At 40.4% G+C, this 19,040-nt stretch overlaps 1 protein-coding gene across 2 annotated transcripts in view; it reads left to right on the plus strand.

Moving 5' to 3' along the window:
* ARHGAP10 (Rho GTPase activating protein 10) overlaps window positions 1-19,040 on the plus strand; it is a 336,361-nt gene that overhangs the window by 168,683 nt on the left and 148,638 nt on the right. For both annotated transcript variants that reach the window (XM_060116129.1, XM_060116137.1), the window contains exon 13: window positions 1,069-1,134. In XM_060116129.1, the coding sequence (XP_059972112.1) occupies window positions 1,069-1,134 (66 nt within the window). The remainder of the gene's footprint in view (window positions 1-1,068; window positions 1,135-19,040) is intronic.

Raw genomic sequence — 19,040 nt, forward strand, 5'->3', positions numbered from 1 at the left:
TCCCCTCCTTTCTTTTGCTTTTCTTTCTCTTCCCTCTTTCTCTTTTCCCCTCTTTCCTTCTCTCTTTCCTTTCTTTTCTTGTTTTAGTAGAAAAATGAAAGCATGCCTCATTTTGGAAAAGTAGTTTTGCTAGGCAGAAAGAAACACTTGCATTTTATATAAATGTTGTGAATAGTGGATCCTGAAAAAAGTAAACCACTGCCCAATTTTCCTCCTTAAAATGCTGTCCGAGCTTAGTTTTAAACCTGCAAAGTTTATGTTCATGACTTGTTCATGCTATCCCCTCTGAGAACAAAGAGTTATTTAGTATTCCTGCTCCTGAGTTCTAAATACAGAATAAAGCATTCACTTTCCCTGATTGCATTTTTGAAACAAGAATTGCCTTTTAGTAGGGTATTCCAATAGGTCAGCCTAATCATGGTTAAGTTTCCATATTAGAAAACAATATCAAATTATATTTTCAAAATCTTTGTTTGCTACATGAATCAGCTATTTTAAATTCATTATGAAAATAATAAAATATTAAACGTTTAGGGCATGGTATAAAATATGAAAAAAAATTTCAAGCTCATGGCTCAAATACCATTTTTTAAAAGTATTTAAAAATATTTTCCCCCTAGGTTAAAAAAAAAAAAAGTTTTGTGTTCTCCAGCTTGTCAAGACATTTAAGAACTTTCACTCATATATATAATTAAAAAACAAACCTGAGCTGTTGTTGGAATTTGGGCAAAATGCTAACTATTTCTAAATAGCTTCCCCTAAAGATTTGTGTCACTTTCTTTCCCACTATTTAAAATACTATATTTATTAACTTAAAACCTAGTTTAAATTACAAGTTTATTTATATATGTTGGTAATAAATGTCTTGAAATTCCAGTAAATGCTCCTCTTAGTATATGAAATTCTCATTTACATTATTTAAACAGGGAATGCGTGGCCTTTAGCTTTCTTTTTTTAAAGAGTGAAATAAACATTATATTAGATTTAAATAATTTTCTGCTCTTTTTGTAAGGAAGAAATTGTGAGTAACTAATTGTGCCTTTAATATTTTATAACTGTTTCTTTTAGGTGCACAGTTGGATAAGATGGGATTCACAATTCTTAGAAAGTGCATCAGTGCAGTTGAAACACGAGGTAACATGATTGAATCATTTTATTCATGAGAGGCTATAGGTATGTAAAATCTAAGGATCATTTCAAATGCTTACTGCATGGTTAAGTGTTGTAGAAAGAAATATATTAATGCAAAATGCACATTCTAGGCATCAGAGATTCAGTTGTTCATTTACTCTGGCAGGGTGGGGTTTTCCTTTTCATTTACATGTTTCCCCCTTGCATTGAAACAAAGTCAGGGCTAAAATGAGAATCAGTAGAAGAATCAGCAGTGTCTGGACAACCAGTCTTAATCACTTCTTGTTCATGCACTAGTAAGATATTTCCATCTTCCATTGTCTTGTTGGCTTCCAGTTTAAAAACTGGCATCATGAAGGTACCATTTACTTAGAGTAAAATTCATTGATTTTAACTGTACAAATTGATGAGTTTTGACAAATGTGTATAGTTATGTAACTACCACCACAATCATAGAATGTTTCTATGTCCCCCCCAAATTCCTTTCTGCCCCTTTGCCGTCAGTCTCCACTCCTTCCTTGACCCTTGGCAGTTCCTGAGCTGCTTTTCATCACTTTAGTTCTTTTTTTTTCTTTTTTTTGTGAGCATTTTATATGAATGGAATTATGCAGTATATTGTCTTTTGAGTCTGATGTCTTTGTTTAGCTTTTGAGATTCATCCTGTTGGGTGTAGCCTTAGCTCATTTCTTTTTATCGCTAGGTGGTATTTCATTATATGGATATACTGCACTTTGCTTATTCATCCACCTGTTGGTCATATTTAGGTTGTTTCCATTTTAAACTTCAAGAAAGATAATCCCTCCCCATTTTAGTCCCCTGACTAAAAGCTCAAAGGTTTCTTGTTTAGAGTTCCTAAGGAAAAGCAAGGCCCTGGCACTATGCAGCCATTCCAGCAGACTTTGGAGACACTAAATATTGAACTTTGCAAAACAGGCTCTTTCTGGAGGGTGGATTTCTCTTTGTTTAGAGTCTAGTGAAGTATGGATCAATTGAATATTTAATTCACTCTCATACATTGTAGATCCCAGTCCTACTTTGGATGACTTAGCGGGATGAAGCATTGCACTCACGTTTTCTGTCAAAACAAGGTCTTTGTTATAAAGCCAAGACTGCCACCTGTGAAATGAGAGTGCTGGCTAACAGATGAATACGAGCTGTTGTATGATTTGGGTATTTGCCCATGGATAATAAAAACCCAAGCCACAGAAAGCTTTTTTCCCATTCTAACAGTGGCAATTCAGGCTATGACAGAATTTCATTCATCTCAACCTGCACTGAGGTTGAGCTGACAAATTTCCTCTTTTTCCTGGTGCTTCAGAAATTTCCAAAATTGGGATGCTGTGACTGTCATATCTCTCACGTCATCATTCACGTTTCTCCTTTTCCTGAGCTTCTTAGGAGCCTTCATTGTATCACTTGCCTGCTTATTATTTTGGTAAATAAAATTCTTTTCCCAAAGGATATAATTTATACATACTTGTTTCTGCCTGACCAGATCAAAAAATCTATCTAGAATGCTTTCGGATTGGTCTGTGTAGTTGTATGGAGTGTTATGTACATTGAATGGACTATGTATAGTAGAATCTGCATGTATTGAATGCATTTTTATTATAAATATGTAAATTGTTGGATTTTCTTTACAGAAGAATGAGTCTACAGATTCTAAGTTAGATTTTCCCCATCTAAAATAGAAGACAAAACAGCATATGTTTTTCTTTTCAAATTATTTTGTTCCTAAAAGTCTTCCATTACTAAAGCCTTTTGTTTTTAATGGAGTAATAGACAAAAAATTACAGTTAAAAGACTCAACTGTCAGTTCATGTTATTCAACGTGATGAGGAACAGTGTGGAATCGCTGAGCCTTTTATCCTAAATTTAAAAGTGCTCTCAGGGACTATTGCTCTTAATGATTTTCCCCACATCACCTATCATGGCTGTTGATTTTTTTTTTTAAATGCTACAGATGTTGTTGCGTCACTTCTTTTTTTTTTTTAACATCTTTATTGTAGTATTATTGCTTTACAATGCTGTGTTAGTTTCTGCTGTATAACAAAGTGAGTCAGCTGTAAGTATACATATAACTCCATATCCCCTCCCTCTTGCGTCTCCCTCCCACCCTCCCTATCCCACCCCTCCAGGTGGTCAGAAAGCACCGAGCTGATCTGCCTGTGCTATGCGGCTGCTTCCCACTAGCTAGCTATTTTATGTTTGGTAGTGTATATATGTCCATGCCACTCTCTCACTTTGTCCCAGCCCACCCTTCCTCCTCCCCATGTCCCCAAGTCCATTTTCTACATCTGCATCCCCATTCCTGTCCTGCCCCTAGGCCCTTCACCATCCTTTCCTGTTTTTTTTTTTTTTTTTTTAGATTTCATATACATGTGTTAGCATACGGAATTTGTTTTTCTCTTTCTGACTTACTTCACTGTGTATGACAGTCTCTAGGTCCATCCACATCACTACAAATAACTCAATTTCATTTCTTTTTATGGCTGAGTAATATTCCATTGTATATATGTGCCACATCTTCTTTATCCATTCATCTGTTGATGGACACTTAGGTTGCTTACATGTCCTGGCTATTATAAATAGAGTTGCAATGAACATTTTGGTACATGACTCTTTTTGAATTATGGTTTTCTCAGGGTATACACCCAGCAGTGGGATTGCTGGGTCATATGGTAGTTCTATTTGTAGTTTTTTAAGGAACCTCCATACTGTTCTCCATAGTGGCTGTATCAATTTACATTCTCAGCAACAGTGCAGGAGGGTTGCCTTTTCTCCACACCCTCTCCAGCATTAACTGTTTGTAGATTTTTTGATGGTGGCCATTCTGACCAGTGTGAGGTGATAGCTCATTGTAGTTTGATTTACTTTCTCTAATGATTAGTGATGTTGAGGATCCTTTCATGTGTTTGTTGGCAATTTGTATATCTTCTTTAGAGAAATGTCTATTTAGGTCTTCTGCCCATTTTTGAATTGGGTTATTTGGTTTTTTGATATTGAGCTTCATGAGCTGCTTGTATATTTTAGAGATAAATCCTTTGTCAGTTGCTTCATTTGCAAATATTTCTCCCATTCTAAGGGTTGTCTTTCAGTCTTGTTTATGGTTTCCTTTGCTGTGCAAAAGCTTTTAAGTTTCATTAGGTCCCATTTGTTTATTTTTGTTTTTATTTGCATTTCTCTGGGGGGTGGGTCAGAAAGAATCTTGCTGTGATTTATGTCATAGAGTGTTCTTCCTATGTTTTCCTCTAGGAGTTTTATAGTGTCTGGCCTTACATTTAGGTCTTTAATCCACTTTGAGTTTATTTTTGGATATGGTGTTAGGAAGTGTTCTAATTACATTCTTTTACATGTAGCTGTCCAGATTTCGGAGCACCACTTATTGAAGAGGCTGTTTTTTCTCCACTGTATATTCTTGCCTCCTTTATCAAAGATAATGTTACCATATGTGCATGGGTTTATCTCTGGGCTTTCTATCCTGTTCCATTGATCCATATTTCTGTTTTTGTGCCAGTACCATAGTGTATTGATTACTGTAGCTTTGTAGTATAGTCAGAAGTCAGGGAGCCTGATTCCTTCAGCTCCTTTCTTCTTTCTCAAGATTGCTTTGGCTATTCGGGGTCTTTTGTGTTTCGATAAAAATTGTGAACTTTTTGTTCTAGTTCTGTGAAAAATGCCATTGGTAGTTTGAGAGGGATTGCATTGAATCTGTAGATTGCTTTGGGTAGTATAGTCATTTCCTCAATGTTGATTCTTCTAATCCAAAAACATGGTATATCTCTCCATCTGTTTGTATCATCTTTAATTTCTTTCATCAGTGTCTTATTGTTTTCTGCATACAGGTCTTTTGTCTCCTTAGGTAGGTTTATTCCTAGGTATTTTACTCTTTTTGTTGCAATGTAAATGGGAGTGTTTCATTAATTTCTCTTTCAGATTTTGCATCATTAGTGTATAGGATTGCAAGAGATTTCTGTGCATTAGTTTTGTATCCTACTTGACCAAATTCATTGATTAGCTCTAGTAGTTTTCTGGTAGTATATTTAGGATTCTCTATGTATAGTATCATGTCATCTGCAAACAATGAATGCTTTACATCTTTTCCAATTTGGATTCCTTTTATTTCTTTTTCTTCTCTGACTGATGTGGCTAAAATTTCTAAAACTATGTTGAATAAGAGTGGTGAGAGTGGGCAGCCTTGTCTTCTTCCTGATCTTAGAGGAAATGGTTTCAGTTTTTCACCACTGAGAAGGATGTTGGATCTGTGTTTGTCATAGATGGCCTTTATTATGTTGAGGTAGGTTCCCTCTATGCCTACTACCTGGAGAGTTTTTTTTTTTTTATCATAAATGGGTGTTGAATTTTGTCAAAAGCTTTTTCTGCATCTATTGAAATTATCATATGGTTTTTATCCTTCAATTTGTTAATATGGTGTATCACATTGATTGATATGCATATATTGAAAAATGTTTGCATTCCTGAGATAAACCCCACTTGATCCTGGTGTATGATCCTTTCAATGTGCTGTTGGATTCTGTTTGCTAGTATTTTGTTGAGGATTTTTGCATCTATATTCATCAGTGATATTGGCCTATAGTTTTCTTTCTTTGTGACATCTTTGTCTGGTGTTGTTATCAGGGTGATAGTGGCCTCGTAGAATGAGTTTGGGAGTGTTCCTCCCTCTGCTATATTTTGGAAGAGTTTGAGAAGGATAGGTGTTAGCTCTTCTGTAAATGTTTGATAGAATTGTCCTGTGAAGCCATCTGGTCCTGGGCTTTTGTTTGTAGGATGATTTTTAATCACAGTTTCAGTTTCAGTGCTTGTGATTGGTCTGTTCATATTTTCTATTTCTTCCTGGTTCAGTATCAGAAGGTTGTACTTATCTAAGAATTTGTCCATTTCTTCCAGGTTGTCCATTTTATTGGCATAGAGTTGCTTGTAATAATCTCTCATGATCCTTTGTATTTCTGCAGTGTCCGTTGTTACTTCTCCTTTTTCATTTCTAATTCTGTTAGTTTGAGTCTTTTCCCTTTTTTTCTTGATGAGTCTGGCTAATGGTTTATCCGTTTTGTTTATCTTCTCAAAGAACCAGCTTTTAGTTTTATTGATCTTTGCTATTGTTTCCTTCCTTTCTTTTTCATTTGTTTCTGATCTGATCTTTATGATTTCTTTCCTCCTGCTAACTTTGGGTTTTTTTCTCTTCTTTTTCTAATTGCTTTAGGTATAAGGTTAGATTATTTGAGATTTTTCTTGTTTCTTGAGGTAGGATTGTATTGCTATAAACTTCCTTCTTAAAACTGCTTTTGCTGCATTCCATAGGTTTTGGATCATCATGTTTTCATTGTCATTTTTTTCTAGGTATTTTTTGATTTCCTCTTTGATTTCTTCAGTGTTCTCTTGGTTATTTAGTAGTGTATTGTTTAGCCTCCAGGTATTTGTATTTTTTGCAGATTTTTTTCCTGTAATATCTAGTCTCATAGTGTTGTGGTCAGAAAAGATACTTGATACAATTTCAGTTTTCTTAAATTTCCCAAGACTTGATTTGTGACCCAAGATATGATCTGTCCTGGAGAAAGTTCCATGAGCATTTGAGAAGAAGGTGTATTCTGTTGTTTTTGGATGGAATGTCCGATAAGTATCAATTAAGTCCATCTTGTTTAATGTGTCATTTAAAGCTTGTGTTTCCTTATTTATTTTCATTTTGGATGATCTGTCCATTGGTGAAAGTGGGGTGTTAAAGTCTCCTACTATTGTTGTGTTACTGTCAGTTTCTCTTTTTATGGCTATTAGCATTTGCCTTATGTATTGAGGTGCTCCTGTGTTAGATGCATAAATATTTACAATTGTTATATCTTCTACTTAGGTTGATCCTTTGATCATTGTGTAGTGTCCTTCTTTGTCTCTTCTAATAGTCTTTATTTTAAAGTCTATTTTGTCTGATATTTGAATTGCTACCTCAGCTTTCTTTTGATTTCCATTTGCATGGAATATCTTTTTCCATCCCCTCATTTTCAGTCTGTATGTATCCCTAGGTCTGAGGTGGGTCTCTTGTAGACAGCATGTATATGGGTCTTGTTTTTGTATCCATTCAGCCAGTCTGTGTCTTTTGGTTGGAGCATTTAATCCATTTACATTTAACGTAATTATCAATATGTATGTTCCTATTACCATTTTCTTAATTGTTTTTGGTTTGTTTTGTATGTGTTTTCCTTCTCTTGTATTTCCTGCCTAGTGAAGTTCCTTTAGCATTGTTGTAAAGTTGGTTTGGTGTTGCTGAATTTTCTTAACTTTTGCTTGTCTGTAAAGGTTTTAATTTCTCTGTCAAGTCTGAATGATATCCTTGCTGTGTAGAGTAATCTTGGTTGTTGGTTTTTCCCTTTCATCACTTTAAATATGTCCTGCCACTCCCTTTTGGCTTGCAGAGATTCTGCTGAAAGATCAGCTGTTAACTTTATGAGGATTCCCTTGTATGTTATTTGTTGTTTTTCCCTTGCTGCTTTTAATATTTTTTCTTTGTATTTAATTTTTGATGGTTTGATTAATATGTGTCTTGCTGTGTTTCTCCTTGGATTTATCCTGTGTGGGCCTCTCTGTGTTTCTTGCACTTGATTGACTATTTCCTTTCCCATGTTAGGGAAGTTTTTGACTATAATCTCTTCAAATATTTTCTCAGACCCTTTCTTTTCCTCTTCTTCTTCTGGGACCCCTATCATTTGAATGTTGGTGCATTTAATGTTGTCCCAGAGGTCTCTGAGACTGTCATCAATTCTTTTCATTCTTTTTTCTTTATTGTGCTCTGCAGTAGTTATTTCCACTATTTTATCTTCCAGGTCACTTATCCATTCTTCTGCCTCAGATATTCTGCTATTGATTCCTTCTAGAGAATTTTAAATTTCATTTATAGTGCTGTTCATCATTGTTTGTTTGCTCTTTATTTCTTCTAGGTCCTTGTTAAACATTTCTTGTATTTTCTCTATTCTATTTCCAAGATTTTGGATATCTTTACTGTCATTAGTCTGAATTATATTTCAGGTAGACTGTCTATTTCCTCTTCATTTGTTTGGTTTGGTGGCTTTTTTTTTTTTTTTTTTTTTTTTTTTTTTTGCGGTATGTGGGCCTCTCACTGTTGTGGCCTCTCCCGTTGCAGAGCGCAGGCTCCGGACGCGCAGGCCCAGTGGCCATGGCCCACGGGCCCAGCCGCTCCACGGCACGTGGGATCCTCCCAGACCAGGGCACGAACCCGTGTCCCCTGCATCGGCAGGCGGACTCTCAACCACTGCGCCACCAGGGAAGCCCGGTTTGGTGGCTTTTTACCTTGCTTCTTCATCTGCATATTTCTCTGTCTTCTCATTTTGTTTAACTTACTGTGTTTGAGGTCTCCTTTCGGTAGGCTGCAGGTTCATAGTTCCCGTTGTTTTTGGTGTCTGCCCCCAGTGGGTAAGGTTGGTTCAGTGAGTTGTGTAGGCTTCCTGGTAGAGGGGACTGGTGCCTGTGTTCTGGTGGGTGGGGCTTGATCTTGTCTTTCTGGTGGGCAAGGCTGTGTTCGGTGGTGTGTTTTAGGGTGTCTGTGAACTTACTATGCTTTTAGGCAGCCTCTCTGCTAATGGGTGGGGTTGTCCTCGTGTCTTGCTAGTTGTTTTGCATGGGGTGTCCAGCACTGGAGTTTGCTGTCCATTGGGTGGAGCTGGGTCTCAGCTTTGAGACGGAGATCTCTGGGAGAGCCTTCGCCAATTGATATTATGTGTGGCCAGGAGGTCTCTGGTGGTCCAGTGTCCTGAATTCTTCTCTCCCACCTCAGAGGCTCAGGCCTGACTTCAGGCTGGAGCACCAAGACCCTGTCAGCCACACAGCTCAGAAGAAAAGGGAGAAAAAAAATAAAAATAAATATTTTTAAAAAGTAAAATTATTAAAATAAAAAAATAAAAAAGTAATAATAATAATAAAAAAGAAGAGAGCAACCAAACCAGTAAACAAATCCACCAATGATAACAAGTGCTAAAAACTATACTAAAAGAAACATAAAAATCAGAAACAAGTCAGTTGCAGACAGTTGCCCACAAAGTCTACCGCCTCAATTTTGGTATGATTCATTGTCTCTTCAGGTATTCCACAGAAGCAGGGTACGTCAAATTGATTGTGGAGATTTAATCCGCTGCTTCTGTGGCTCCTGGGAGAGATTTTCCTTTCTCTTCTTTGTTCACACAGCTCCTGGGGTTCAGGTTTGGTTTTGGCTCCACCTGTGCATGTAGGTCTCCCTCAGGCATCTGTTCCATGCCCATACAGGATGGGGTTAAAGCAGTGGCTGATTAGGGGGCTCTTGCTCACTCAGGCCAGGGGGAGGGAAGGGTATGATAGCTATAATTGGAATGCTGGCGATCTTGTGGTGGCATAGGCGGGTGTGATTTTGCAACAGCCTCAGGTGTACTGTGTGTTCTCCCAGGGAAGTTGTCCCTGGATCATGGGACCCTGGCAGTGGCGGGCTGCACAGGCTCCGGGTGCTGGGGAGTGTGGATAGAGACCTGCGCTTGCACACAGGATTCTTGGTGGCGGCAGTAGCAGCATTAGTGTTTCATGCCCGTCTGTGGTGTCTGAGCTGATAGCTGCGGCTCGCGCCTGTCTCTGGAGCTTGTTTAGGCGGTGCTCTGCCTTCTGTGGGCAAGCGGGGAAGTAGCCCCTCTCCTCGTGCACCCTGAAACAATGGTCTCTTGCCTCTTAAGCAGGTCCAGACTTTTCCCTGGACTCCCTCCCGGCCAGCCATGGTGCACTAACCCCTGCAGGCTGTGTTCACGCAGCCAACCCCAGTCCTCTCCCTGGGATCCGACCGAAGCCCGAGCCTCAGCTCCCAGCCCCGCCCGCCCCAGCGGGTGAGCAGACAAGCCTCTCGGGCTGGTGAGTGCCGGTCGGCACCGATCCTCTGTGCGGGAATCTCTCCGCTTTGCCCTCCGCACCCCTGTGGCTGCGCTCTCCTCCGCGGCTCCGAAGCTTTCCCCCTCCGCCACATGCAGTCTCCGCCTGTGAAGGGGCTTCCTAGTGTGTGGAAACCTTTCCTCCTTCACGGCTCCCTCCCAGAGGTGCAGGTCCCATCCCTATCCTTTTGTCTCTGTTTTTTCTTGTTTCTTTTGCCCTACCCAGGTACGTGGGGAGGTTCTTGCCTTTTGGGGGGTCTGAGGTCTTCTGTCAGCATTCAGTAGGCGTTCTGTAGGAGTTGTTCCACGTATAGATGTATTTTTGATGTATTTGTGGGGAGGAAGGTGATCTCTTTGTGTTCCTCCTCCGCCATCTTGAAGATGCCCCTGCATCACTTCTTTTCATCAGTCAGGATAAAGCTAGTTTATGTTCCTGTAACAGGAAACCTGAAATTCTCTGTGGCTTAAGACAACAAGACTTATTTCTCAGTCAGACGTTGGTAGGAGGGCTTTGCCCTTCACTGATATCTGGGCTTCCAGGTTCCTGGTTGCCTTGCCTGGAGAGCTTTGGACCAACAAGTGAGTACTCTGGCTTTGAAGTGAGTCATTTGCTCACAGCTGAATGGTCAGAAATGGCCACATGGCCCCACTCAACCCCAGTGAGTCTGCATAGCACGACCCTACCAGGAGCCTGGAAAGTACACAGCCAGGAATATTTGGTGGATAACATTAATGACCACTGTGTGTACTTTGTGGGTCTACATGCCTATGTCCAAAGGCATTTAATGATACCTGATTGAAGAATTATTTCTAATCACTTTTTTCAGTGTTTTAAACATGACTCTCATTGTCTGAAAACTACCATTTCGTATGTTTTGGTTAAAGCAGTTAGTGTACCTTTTACCTACCATGTTCTTTTATTTTATTTATTTATTTTTTTATAAATAAATTAAATAATTTATTTTTGGCTGAGCTGGGTCTTTGTTACTGCACACGGGCTTTCTCTAGTTGCTGCGAGCGGGGGCCTCTCTTTGTTGCGGTGCATAGGCTTCTAACTGCAGTGGCTTCTCTTGATGTGGAGCATGGGCTCTAGGTGCGCGGGCTTCAGTACTTGTGGCTTACGGGCTCTAGAGCGCAGGCTCAGTAGTTGTGGTGCACAGGCTTAGTTGCTCCGCAGCATGTGGGATCTTCCCGGACCAGGGCTTGAACCCGTGTCTCCTGCACTGGAAGGCAGATTCTTAACCACTGCGCCACCAGGGAAGCCCTTCCATGTTCTTTTAAAAATAGCATTTGGTGTTCTTATCTACTTTGTTTGTGCCATCAGTTAACTATTTGCAAAGCATCAGACAAATGTCTAAAATTTACTATAGTCTTCAGTACCCTAAGAAAAGGTAACATTTTTAGAGTACTCACATACTAATATAGATAACATATATAATATATGACACATATATAATATAATCTGTATTGACCAAATGGGACTGTTAGCATTTACTGTACTTTTGGCATCAAAGCAAACCCCATTTCACTACAGTATCAGTGTCAGTTAACAGATCATACTCTTCTTTTCCTTAGAGTTGTTTGTTCATGAAGGTAAGGCACCTTTGGGAGTCAGATCACCTGATCTTTCATCCATTTACCGAGTATTTGTCAATGATGTGAACCAGCTCTTAATGGATCCAGGCAATCTGACTACCACTGGGAAAGTATTGCTTATGTTTTCCAAGCTGAAGGACTTGCTAAAGCAGCTGTTCTCAAACATTGTTGTGCAGTGGAATCACCTGGGATCTTTAAACAACACTGCTGCCTGGCTCTCACACCCAGTCAGTCTGATTTCATCACTGTCAGGTGTGAACTAGGAAGTTGGCATTTTCAACGCTCCTGAGGTGATGCTAATACTTAGTAAAGTTTAGTCACCACTGTCTTAATGGCAGTTTCTTGTGTGTTGGAGCAATGGAATACACAGTTGTTATCTTTGAAGTGTCCTGTTACATGGGGAACTTTCAACTTCTTTTTAAAAATAACCCAACCTAAACCCAGACAAACAAAACAGAAAACTTCCCAAGAAAGTAGCACAGTGTTCTTTTCCTTCCCTCAGTAACAGGTGACGTATCATAGTTAAACCCTAGTTCTCATCTGAAGCCAGGCAACCAGTGTTTATTGAGCAATCACGTGGTGTATTGATAAATAGCCTTGCTCTAGGCCGTTGAGATACATATTAAAGGCTGGTTACATATAATGCTTGATCCATGAATGGTAGACAAAATACAGATATTTGTAATTTAAGTATACCGGGTACTAAAATTAAAGTGTTACAATTTTGCATGGATCAAGGGAATTTGAATGCATGTCAATGGATTGCTGAGTACTTGATCTTAATTGAGGGGACTGTGTTTAGGAACAGCCTTCTTTGGATTTAAAGGAGTAGAACGGTATATTTTAGCATTTAGAGAGATGTCAGCAAAGTTGTGGAAACAGAACAAGCCAGATGGAAAGGAAGCATGAAGAAACAGAGGTAAAGAAGTACTCAGGTATTTGCATTTAATTGACAATGACCTGGGTAAGTACTAGAGGGTAGCGGGTAGCAGAGTAGCAGGCTTATTAGAAAGGTAAATATAAAAACCAGTATTAGTAGCCGTATGTGGAATGACCCAGAATTCTGCCTAGGTTGGAGTATTCCATAGGGGAGGTAACTGATTGAGGATGATCGATTTGGCGCTGGGGTCGGTCAGCACGGATGTGTCCAAGTGATTGAGCAGAGGAAGATGTAGTCATCTGGAGCAGTTGGTTGTACACAGAGAATCAGAGTTCTGCAAGGAATTTCACCTTCAAGTTTTAGTTTGGGAAACAAAGGATATTGGAAACTCACGGGTCCCTGGCAGACCTGATGAAATATATTAGGATCACCAGGGTGCTTCTTGAAAATGCAGATGCCTGGGCTCAGTCATCTTTGTTGAATCAGAATCCTTGGTGGCCGGGCCTCTGCGGGGGACAGTGAGAGGTCCGATAAGAACAGACAAGTGGAGATGGGAGTTTTCTCACCTTCTACTTTTTAGGGGATAGAAGAAGCTTTCCTGAGAAAGTAGAGTTTATGAGGGCTCCAGGTCCTGGTTCCATGTAACTTTTGGGATTACAAGAGAGAGCATAGTTGATGTAGGGTGCAGCCTCCACCCTAAAAAGTGAGGTTAAGAGAAGAAATCACAAAATGTCTCAAAGTGGCCAAGTTTCAGTGCATCGGAAGTCAAGGACGGTTTGAATCTAGATGCTTGTAGGTTAATCCAAGGCAAATTCGGAAGTGTTCACTCATCTCACTGCTTCGCTTCTAGCCCCTGCTACCTACCATCTCTGCATGATGCCTAGTTTCTGATGCCCTGTGGTAGTTTCTCCCTCTGTGGGAAAAGACGCCAGTGTTCTCAAGCAGTTTATACACGCTCTCGGGCATCGTTTGTGCAGCCACTCTGATCCATGGCGCTGTCACGATGGGGTCTGCTGTTCCAGGCGCCTGCACCCCTGGAAGATGATGATGGGTCCAGTCTTTTCCTTTGCCCCTCCTGGGCCTCTGAAATACCACTGACTCCAGGCTTCCTCGAGGACCCAGCAGTCGGGCTGCCTTCTAACGTACGAGGGGGAACTGTTCTAGGTGCACATTTGCAGGGTGTCAGGAGCAAGGAGTCTTGGCAGGGAAAAGAGTGGGTGTTGAAGTGGAGGTGTTTGAAAGGATGTGCTGCATCTGGGACCTGAGAGTCATTGGGTGAGACTGGAGGAGGGGCTGGAGAGGCATGTGGGAGAGAGGGGGCACTCAAGTTCCTCTGTGGAAAGTTTACCTTTCTGTGGGTGACAAGGATTTGTAGATTTACATTCCAAAGTGGTGCAATAAGGGAGGCATTTTGGACAGTTGTAGTTTGGTAAAACTTTGTTAACCTTTCAGACCCTTAGTTTCTAAAAGACTGGAACTAGGAAGTTCATTCTCACTATCTACTCCCACCCACGTTTGTGAAGGTCAAAAGAGCTAATTTTGGTAATAGTAGATTTTACTACTCATAAATGTATCTCTTTATTTCCTCTTTCCATCCTTCCCCTGGATTGTTTTTTTTTTTTTTACAACTTTATTGGAGTAAAGTTGCTTTACAATGGTGTGTTAGTTTCTGCTGTATAACAAAGTGAATCAGTTATACATATACAGATGTCCCCATATCCCCTCCCTCTTGCGTCTCCCTCCCACCCCTCTAGGTGGTCACAAAGCACCGAGCTGATCTCCCTGTGCTGTGCGGCTGCTTCCCACTAGCTATCTACCTTACGTTTGGTAGTGTACATATGTCCATGCCTCTGTCTCGCTTTGTCCCTGGATTGTTTTCATCCCGAGATGTGCCCGTTCTTCTTTTGGCACTTCTATTGCCTGGTGTCGTTAACTGTGTCTCACATATTTATATTGTTTCTGGAACTTTGCTTTTCCCTTGGAGTAGAGAAAATGTCTTATTTATCCTTTGCTTGCCTCTTCTCATTTCTAAGTACAATGTCTTGCACACATAGTAAACACTCAATAAGCAATTGCTTTTTGCTTGAGTATCCAGAGATCTGCTGAAAATGCCACATTGGCAATATTATGTGTTCCAACAATTTGTAAAATTATTGGAAGATTAGTGAAAGAATTTATTCTTCTGTATGTGATTGGAATTAGTACTTTCAAATAACTTGCAGGATTGGTTTTCACTCCATGAATTTGTCAACATCTTTCTGAATTATGGGTAATATTTTAGACATAGATAGAAAGATACATCATGTTACATATGAAAAAAATCTCAAGGTTTCAGAGCTTGGAGAATAATTTCCTTAAGTAAAGAACTTAAGGAACTGCCTCCCATGCCCAATACCTGGTCTTTTTTTGGGAACTGGGTGACACAGCATTTTTCAGGTGCATATGTTGTAAAATGTGCAAAAACAAAGTAAGCCTCTTTTGCTTAAAAACTTCTTTAAATAGTTGTCATGATTTAAAACCATATTTGTGTGCCACTTCTGTTTATGAATTTCTCTTAAAAAATTCTTCCATATGTGGATAATTTGAATATTCACTTTAATTTCTAGAGCATGGCAATAAATTGTCGGTCTAGGCAAGCTGTCAGTTATCAAATTCAGCTTTGTAACAAGCTGTGAATTCATGGGATAGAAGTAGGAAGCCACATCTAAGATGTGACAGTCTGAATTGTCACAATTAAAAGTGAATTTCTCTTTCTTTGGAAAGCAAAGTTTTAGGTCTTTGGAAAATCGTTCTGAAGTTGGCTTGAGGATTTTTCTGATTCCAGAGCACTTCTGGAATTGTATGGGGCCTCAAGACGGTAGAAGATGATAATGTATAGTTTCAGTATTCATCTTTGTGGGAGGGAAAATGCCCAAAGTGGACTTCAACATATTTTACTATGTTTGCACATTAATCTTCAACTGCCAAGGGCCAATTATGTGCAAAATGAAGAAAATAAAGAACAGCTGTCCCCAGAAAATTTACAGCAAGTAAACTGGACCTTCTCCCTTGCTGTCTTTTTGAATCAGAATGGGTGTGAGATGTGTGTGGGTGGATACAGAGGACAGTCTTCCATGGGAGGGAGCTGAAGAGTTGTGGTGTCTGCAGAAATGCAAATGCGGAGCTGAAATACTACCTCCAGGCGTTCGGGACTGATTTTTAATTTTCTCAATTAGTAATCTTATTTGTGTTAAGAGCAAAGAAGCGTCTAAAGCTATTAGCTTCCAAATGAATGGTTGAGTGAAATTAATACGGACAGATGGTTAAATCTTCTTGCTCCTGAGTAGGTGTGTGAGGTTTTGTGTGTTTGGCTCCCATTTGGATGAGGTCTGTGGGCATTTTATTGTAAGGCTCTCTCGGCACTCTTAGCATCAGCTGGAGAACAGGGACTCAGAAGTCAGCCTTGATCAGAATCTCTTTCTCCACCTCTTAGCTCTGCAGCCATGCAAGTGAGCTGGTTAACCTCTCTGTCTTGATTTTATCATGTGTAATTCGGGATAATGGTAGCAACTTTTTCGTAGGGTGGTTGTGAGAATTAAACAGGGAGGCTTGGGCCATTGGCGTATATTGAGTGCTCAGTAAATGTGAGTTGCTTCTTTAGAAATAAATCTGTGAATTGAGGCCAGTCACAATTCAGTGGTCCCATTATTGATGCAAGGCTCTGGAAACACTAAGGGACTTTGTTTTTTAAATAGTAATTTATATAGGGAAAGAAATCACCTGAGTTCACTTTAGTCACCTAATTTTAAGTGGCTATTGTAACAAGCAGTGAAATTAACTGGCTTGCCTTTCAGCCTCCTGTCTCTCTGCCTTATGGATACTTGAGCAGTTAAATGAAGGAAGAAAAGAGACTCAGGAGGAAGAGGATGGCTTTAGATTATCTCAAGCTTTCAGAAAAAAGAGGAAAAGAAAAGAAAAAAAAAAGGGGGGGGGGGAAAGAGAGGGATTGTCCAGGGTTGCCTTTGCCTAACATCGATTTGTCCCTAATACCACAGCTGCTCTGAGGTGGAGGAGAGGCAGGTGGCAGTAGCGAGACACCAGTCGACCTTTTCTAATATTCTGATCTCTGTAGAGGAGGGATAAACAGGAGCCTTGCAAATAGCAACAGGCAACTTTTGCCTTGAGTCTGAGTCTCTTTTCTAATTTGTAAGTAAGTAAAAATTTGTAGCTACTTAAACTTGAGCTACACGAATGATGAGTTTGAAAATAAAATGTACTCTTCCCTAGCTGCCCATTTATTCCAGCTTACTGTACTACTTAATACTTCTGGGTGTGTACATGATAGGTGGACTTTACTCAGAACTTTCTGGCTGTTTCTTGAAGGAAAGATACAGGGGAGAAATGGTCAAGGTATGGTTCCTGTTCTTAAATCTAACCTTTAGTTTCAAGACAGTGAAGGTGCTGAGATTTTACTTTACTTTCATGTGAACAAGTTAGCCTGTACAGTTTCATGGATGCTGGTAGGAGACACAAGACTCCTGGATCAGAGGTGAAGGACAGTTCATTACTCTCAGTAGCCAGTGTTGTACGTTTTGTGTGGGTGCCCTGAGCCCCAGTTCCCAAGGGCACTGCAAAGAGGCTCAAATATATCTGCACACATTGGGTCGTGTTTTAGGAGAAGAATAACTCTGAACATAGGAAACGCGACTCTTTTGAAATGACTAGGAAGCATGCCTGCCGTTTGCTCTAGATGGACATTGTATTCTCCAAGGCTGCAAGCAAACCTGTTCTTTGCTTCAGAGGGAGATGCTAGCACAGATGGTGTTCACCCACCCTGGGGTGTTGCTGGCAGAGATGAGTGGGTGGAGATGACGTGAGAAGATGCTCTGTGAGCAGTTGAGGCCAGAGCGTGGCAGATCCCAGGTGCTGGGCTGCGTATTTGCCTCAGTTCTGTAGGCACTGGTGAGACAATGACAGATCTGAGCAGGGGTGTGTTCAGATCTTTGACAGGAAGTAGAGTCGATGGGGGAGGGGCATAGAAGGAAAGGTGACTGGTTGGGTTTTAGAAATAATCCAGGCGAGAGATCACGGAGGTTTAAACTTGCCATTGGCAATGCAAAGAAAGGATGCATAGGAAGAGACACTGGGCAGAAAAATAGAATCTGGTGGCCTGTTGGATGTAGGAGGTAAACGAAAGGGAAAAGGAAAAACTGACTGTTAAGGCTTCCAGCCCTGGTAGCTGAAGACATCTTTAGCCAAGACAGAGAATGCAAGAGGAACAGTAGGTTCAGGGGGTATACGGACTGGTTTTGGATATCCCAGATTCCAGGTACCTGTGACATTTCTGTCAGAAATGCAGTGAAGGCTGCCAGAGAGGTATGGGCATTATTTTTAGTAAGGCCAAGTTTGGATAGTTGGAAAACCCTTCAGGTGGATGGTGAGGTAAGAAGATAGTGGGGCAAAGGTCAGAATCTTTGGGGATCTTTGCATTTAGAGAATGAGAGGAAGAAGAAGAGTGAAGGAGACATACAACAGTCAAAGGGGTAGGAGGACAATCAAGAGAGTGTGGTGTAAGGGAATCCACAAGGGGAGATTTTTTTTTTTTTTTTTTTCTTTTTTGCGGTATGCGGGCCTCTCACTGTTGTGGCCTCCCCCGTTGCGGAGCACAGGCTCCGGATGCGCAGGCTCAGCGGCCATGGCTCACGGGCCCAGCCGCTCCACGGCATGTGGGATCCTCCCAGACCGGGGCACGAACCCGTATCCCCTGCATCGGCAGGCGGACTCTTAACCACTGCGCCACCAGGGAGGCCCCACAAGGGGAGATTTGATGGAGGATCAACAGTGTCAATGCTCTAGATAATTCAGGTATGAGGAGGACCAAGAAACAGCCAATAGAAGTCAAGAAGTCATGAAACTAGAGAATAACGAGGTTGTACTTACATGTCATTTTTACAAGAACCCTGTAAGACAGTGGTATTTCTCCGTTTTACGCAATCAGCTGAAGTGAAGAGTCATCATTTGACTTGTGTGAGTCTCAGGGCTAGGAAATGGCAGACTACAACTCAAATCCAAGACCGAGTTTTTTTTAGAGCTGGTGCTCTTAACCACAATGAACATGAGGACATGGAGATTCTCTAGGCTGATCTTCTGAAGGCGTTGGAGATGAATGAAAAAATAGAAGACACATTTTTTTTAGTGTTTTAATTTTATTGGAGTCTAGTTGATTTATAATGTTGTGTTAGTTTCAGGTATACAGCAAAGTAATTCAGTTATAAATATACATATATTCATTCTTTTTTTAGATTTTTTTCTCATATAGGTTATTACAGAATATTGAGTAGGGTTCCCTGTGCTATACAGTAGGTCCTTGTTAGTTATCTGTCATAGATAAAGTAGTGTGTGTGTTCATCCCAAGCTCCTGATTTATCCCCCTCCCCGACCCCGTTTCCCCTTTGGCAGCCATGACTTTGTTTTCAATAAATGTAAGTCTGTTTCTGTTTTGTAAATAAGTTCATTTGTATCTTTTTAAAAAAATTAGATTCCACATA

Source organism: Mesoplodon densirostris, chromosome 1 (assembly GCF_025265405.1).
Source record: "Mesoplodon densirostris isolate mMesDen1 chromosome 1, mMesDen1 primary haplotype, whole genome shotgun sequence".
Classification (NCBI taxonomy): Eukaryota; Metazoa; Chordata; class Mammalia; order Artiodactyla; family Ziphiidae; genus Mesoplodon; species Mesoplodon densirostris.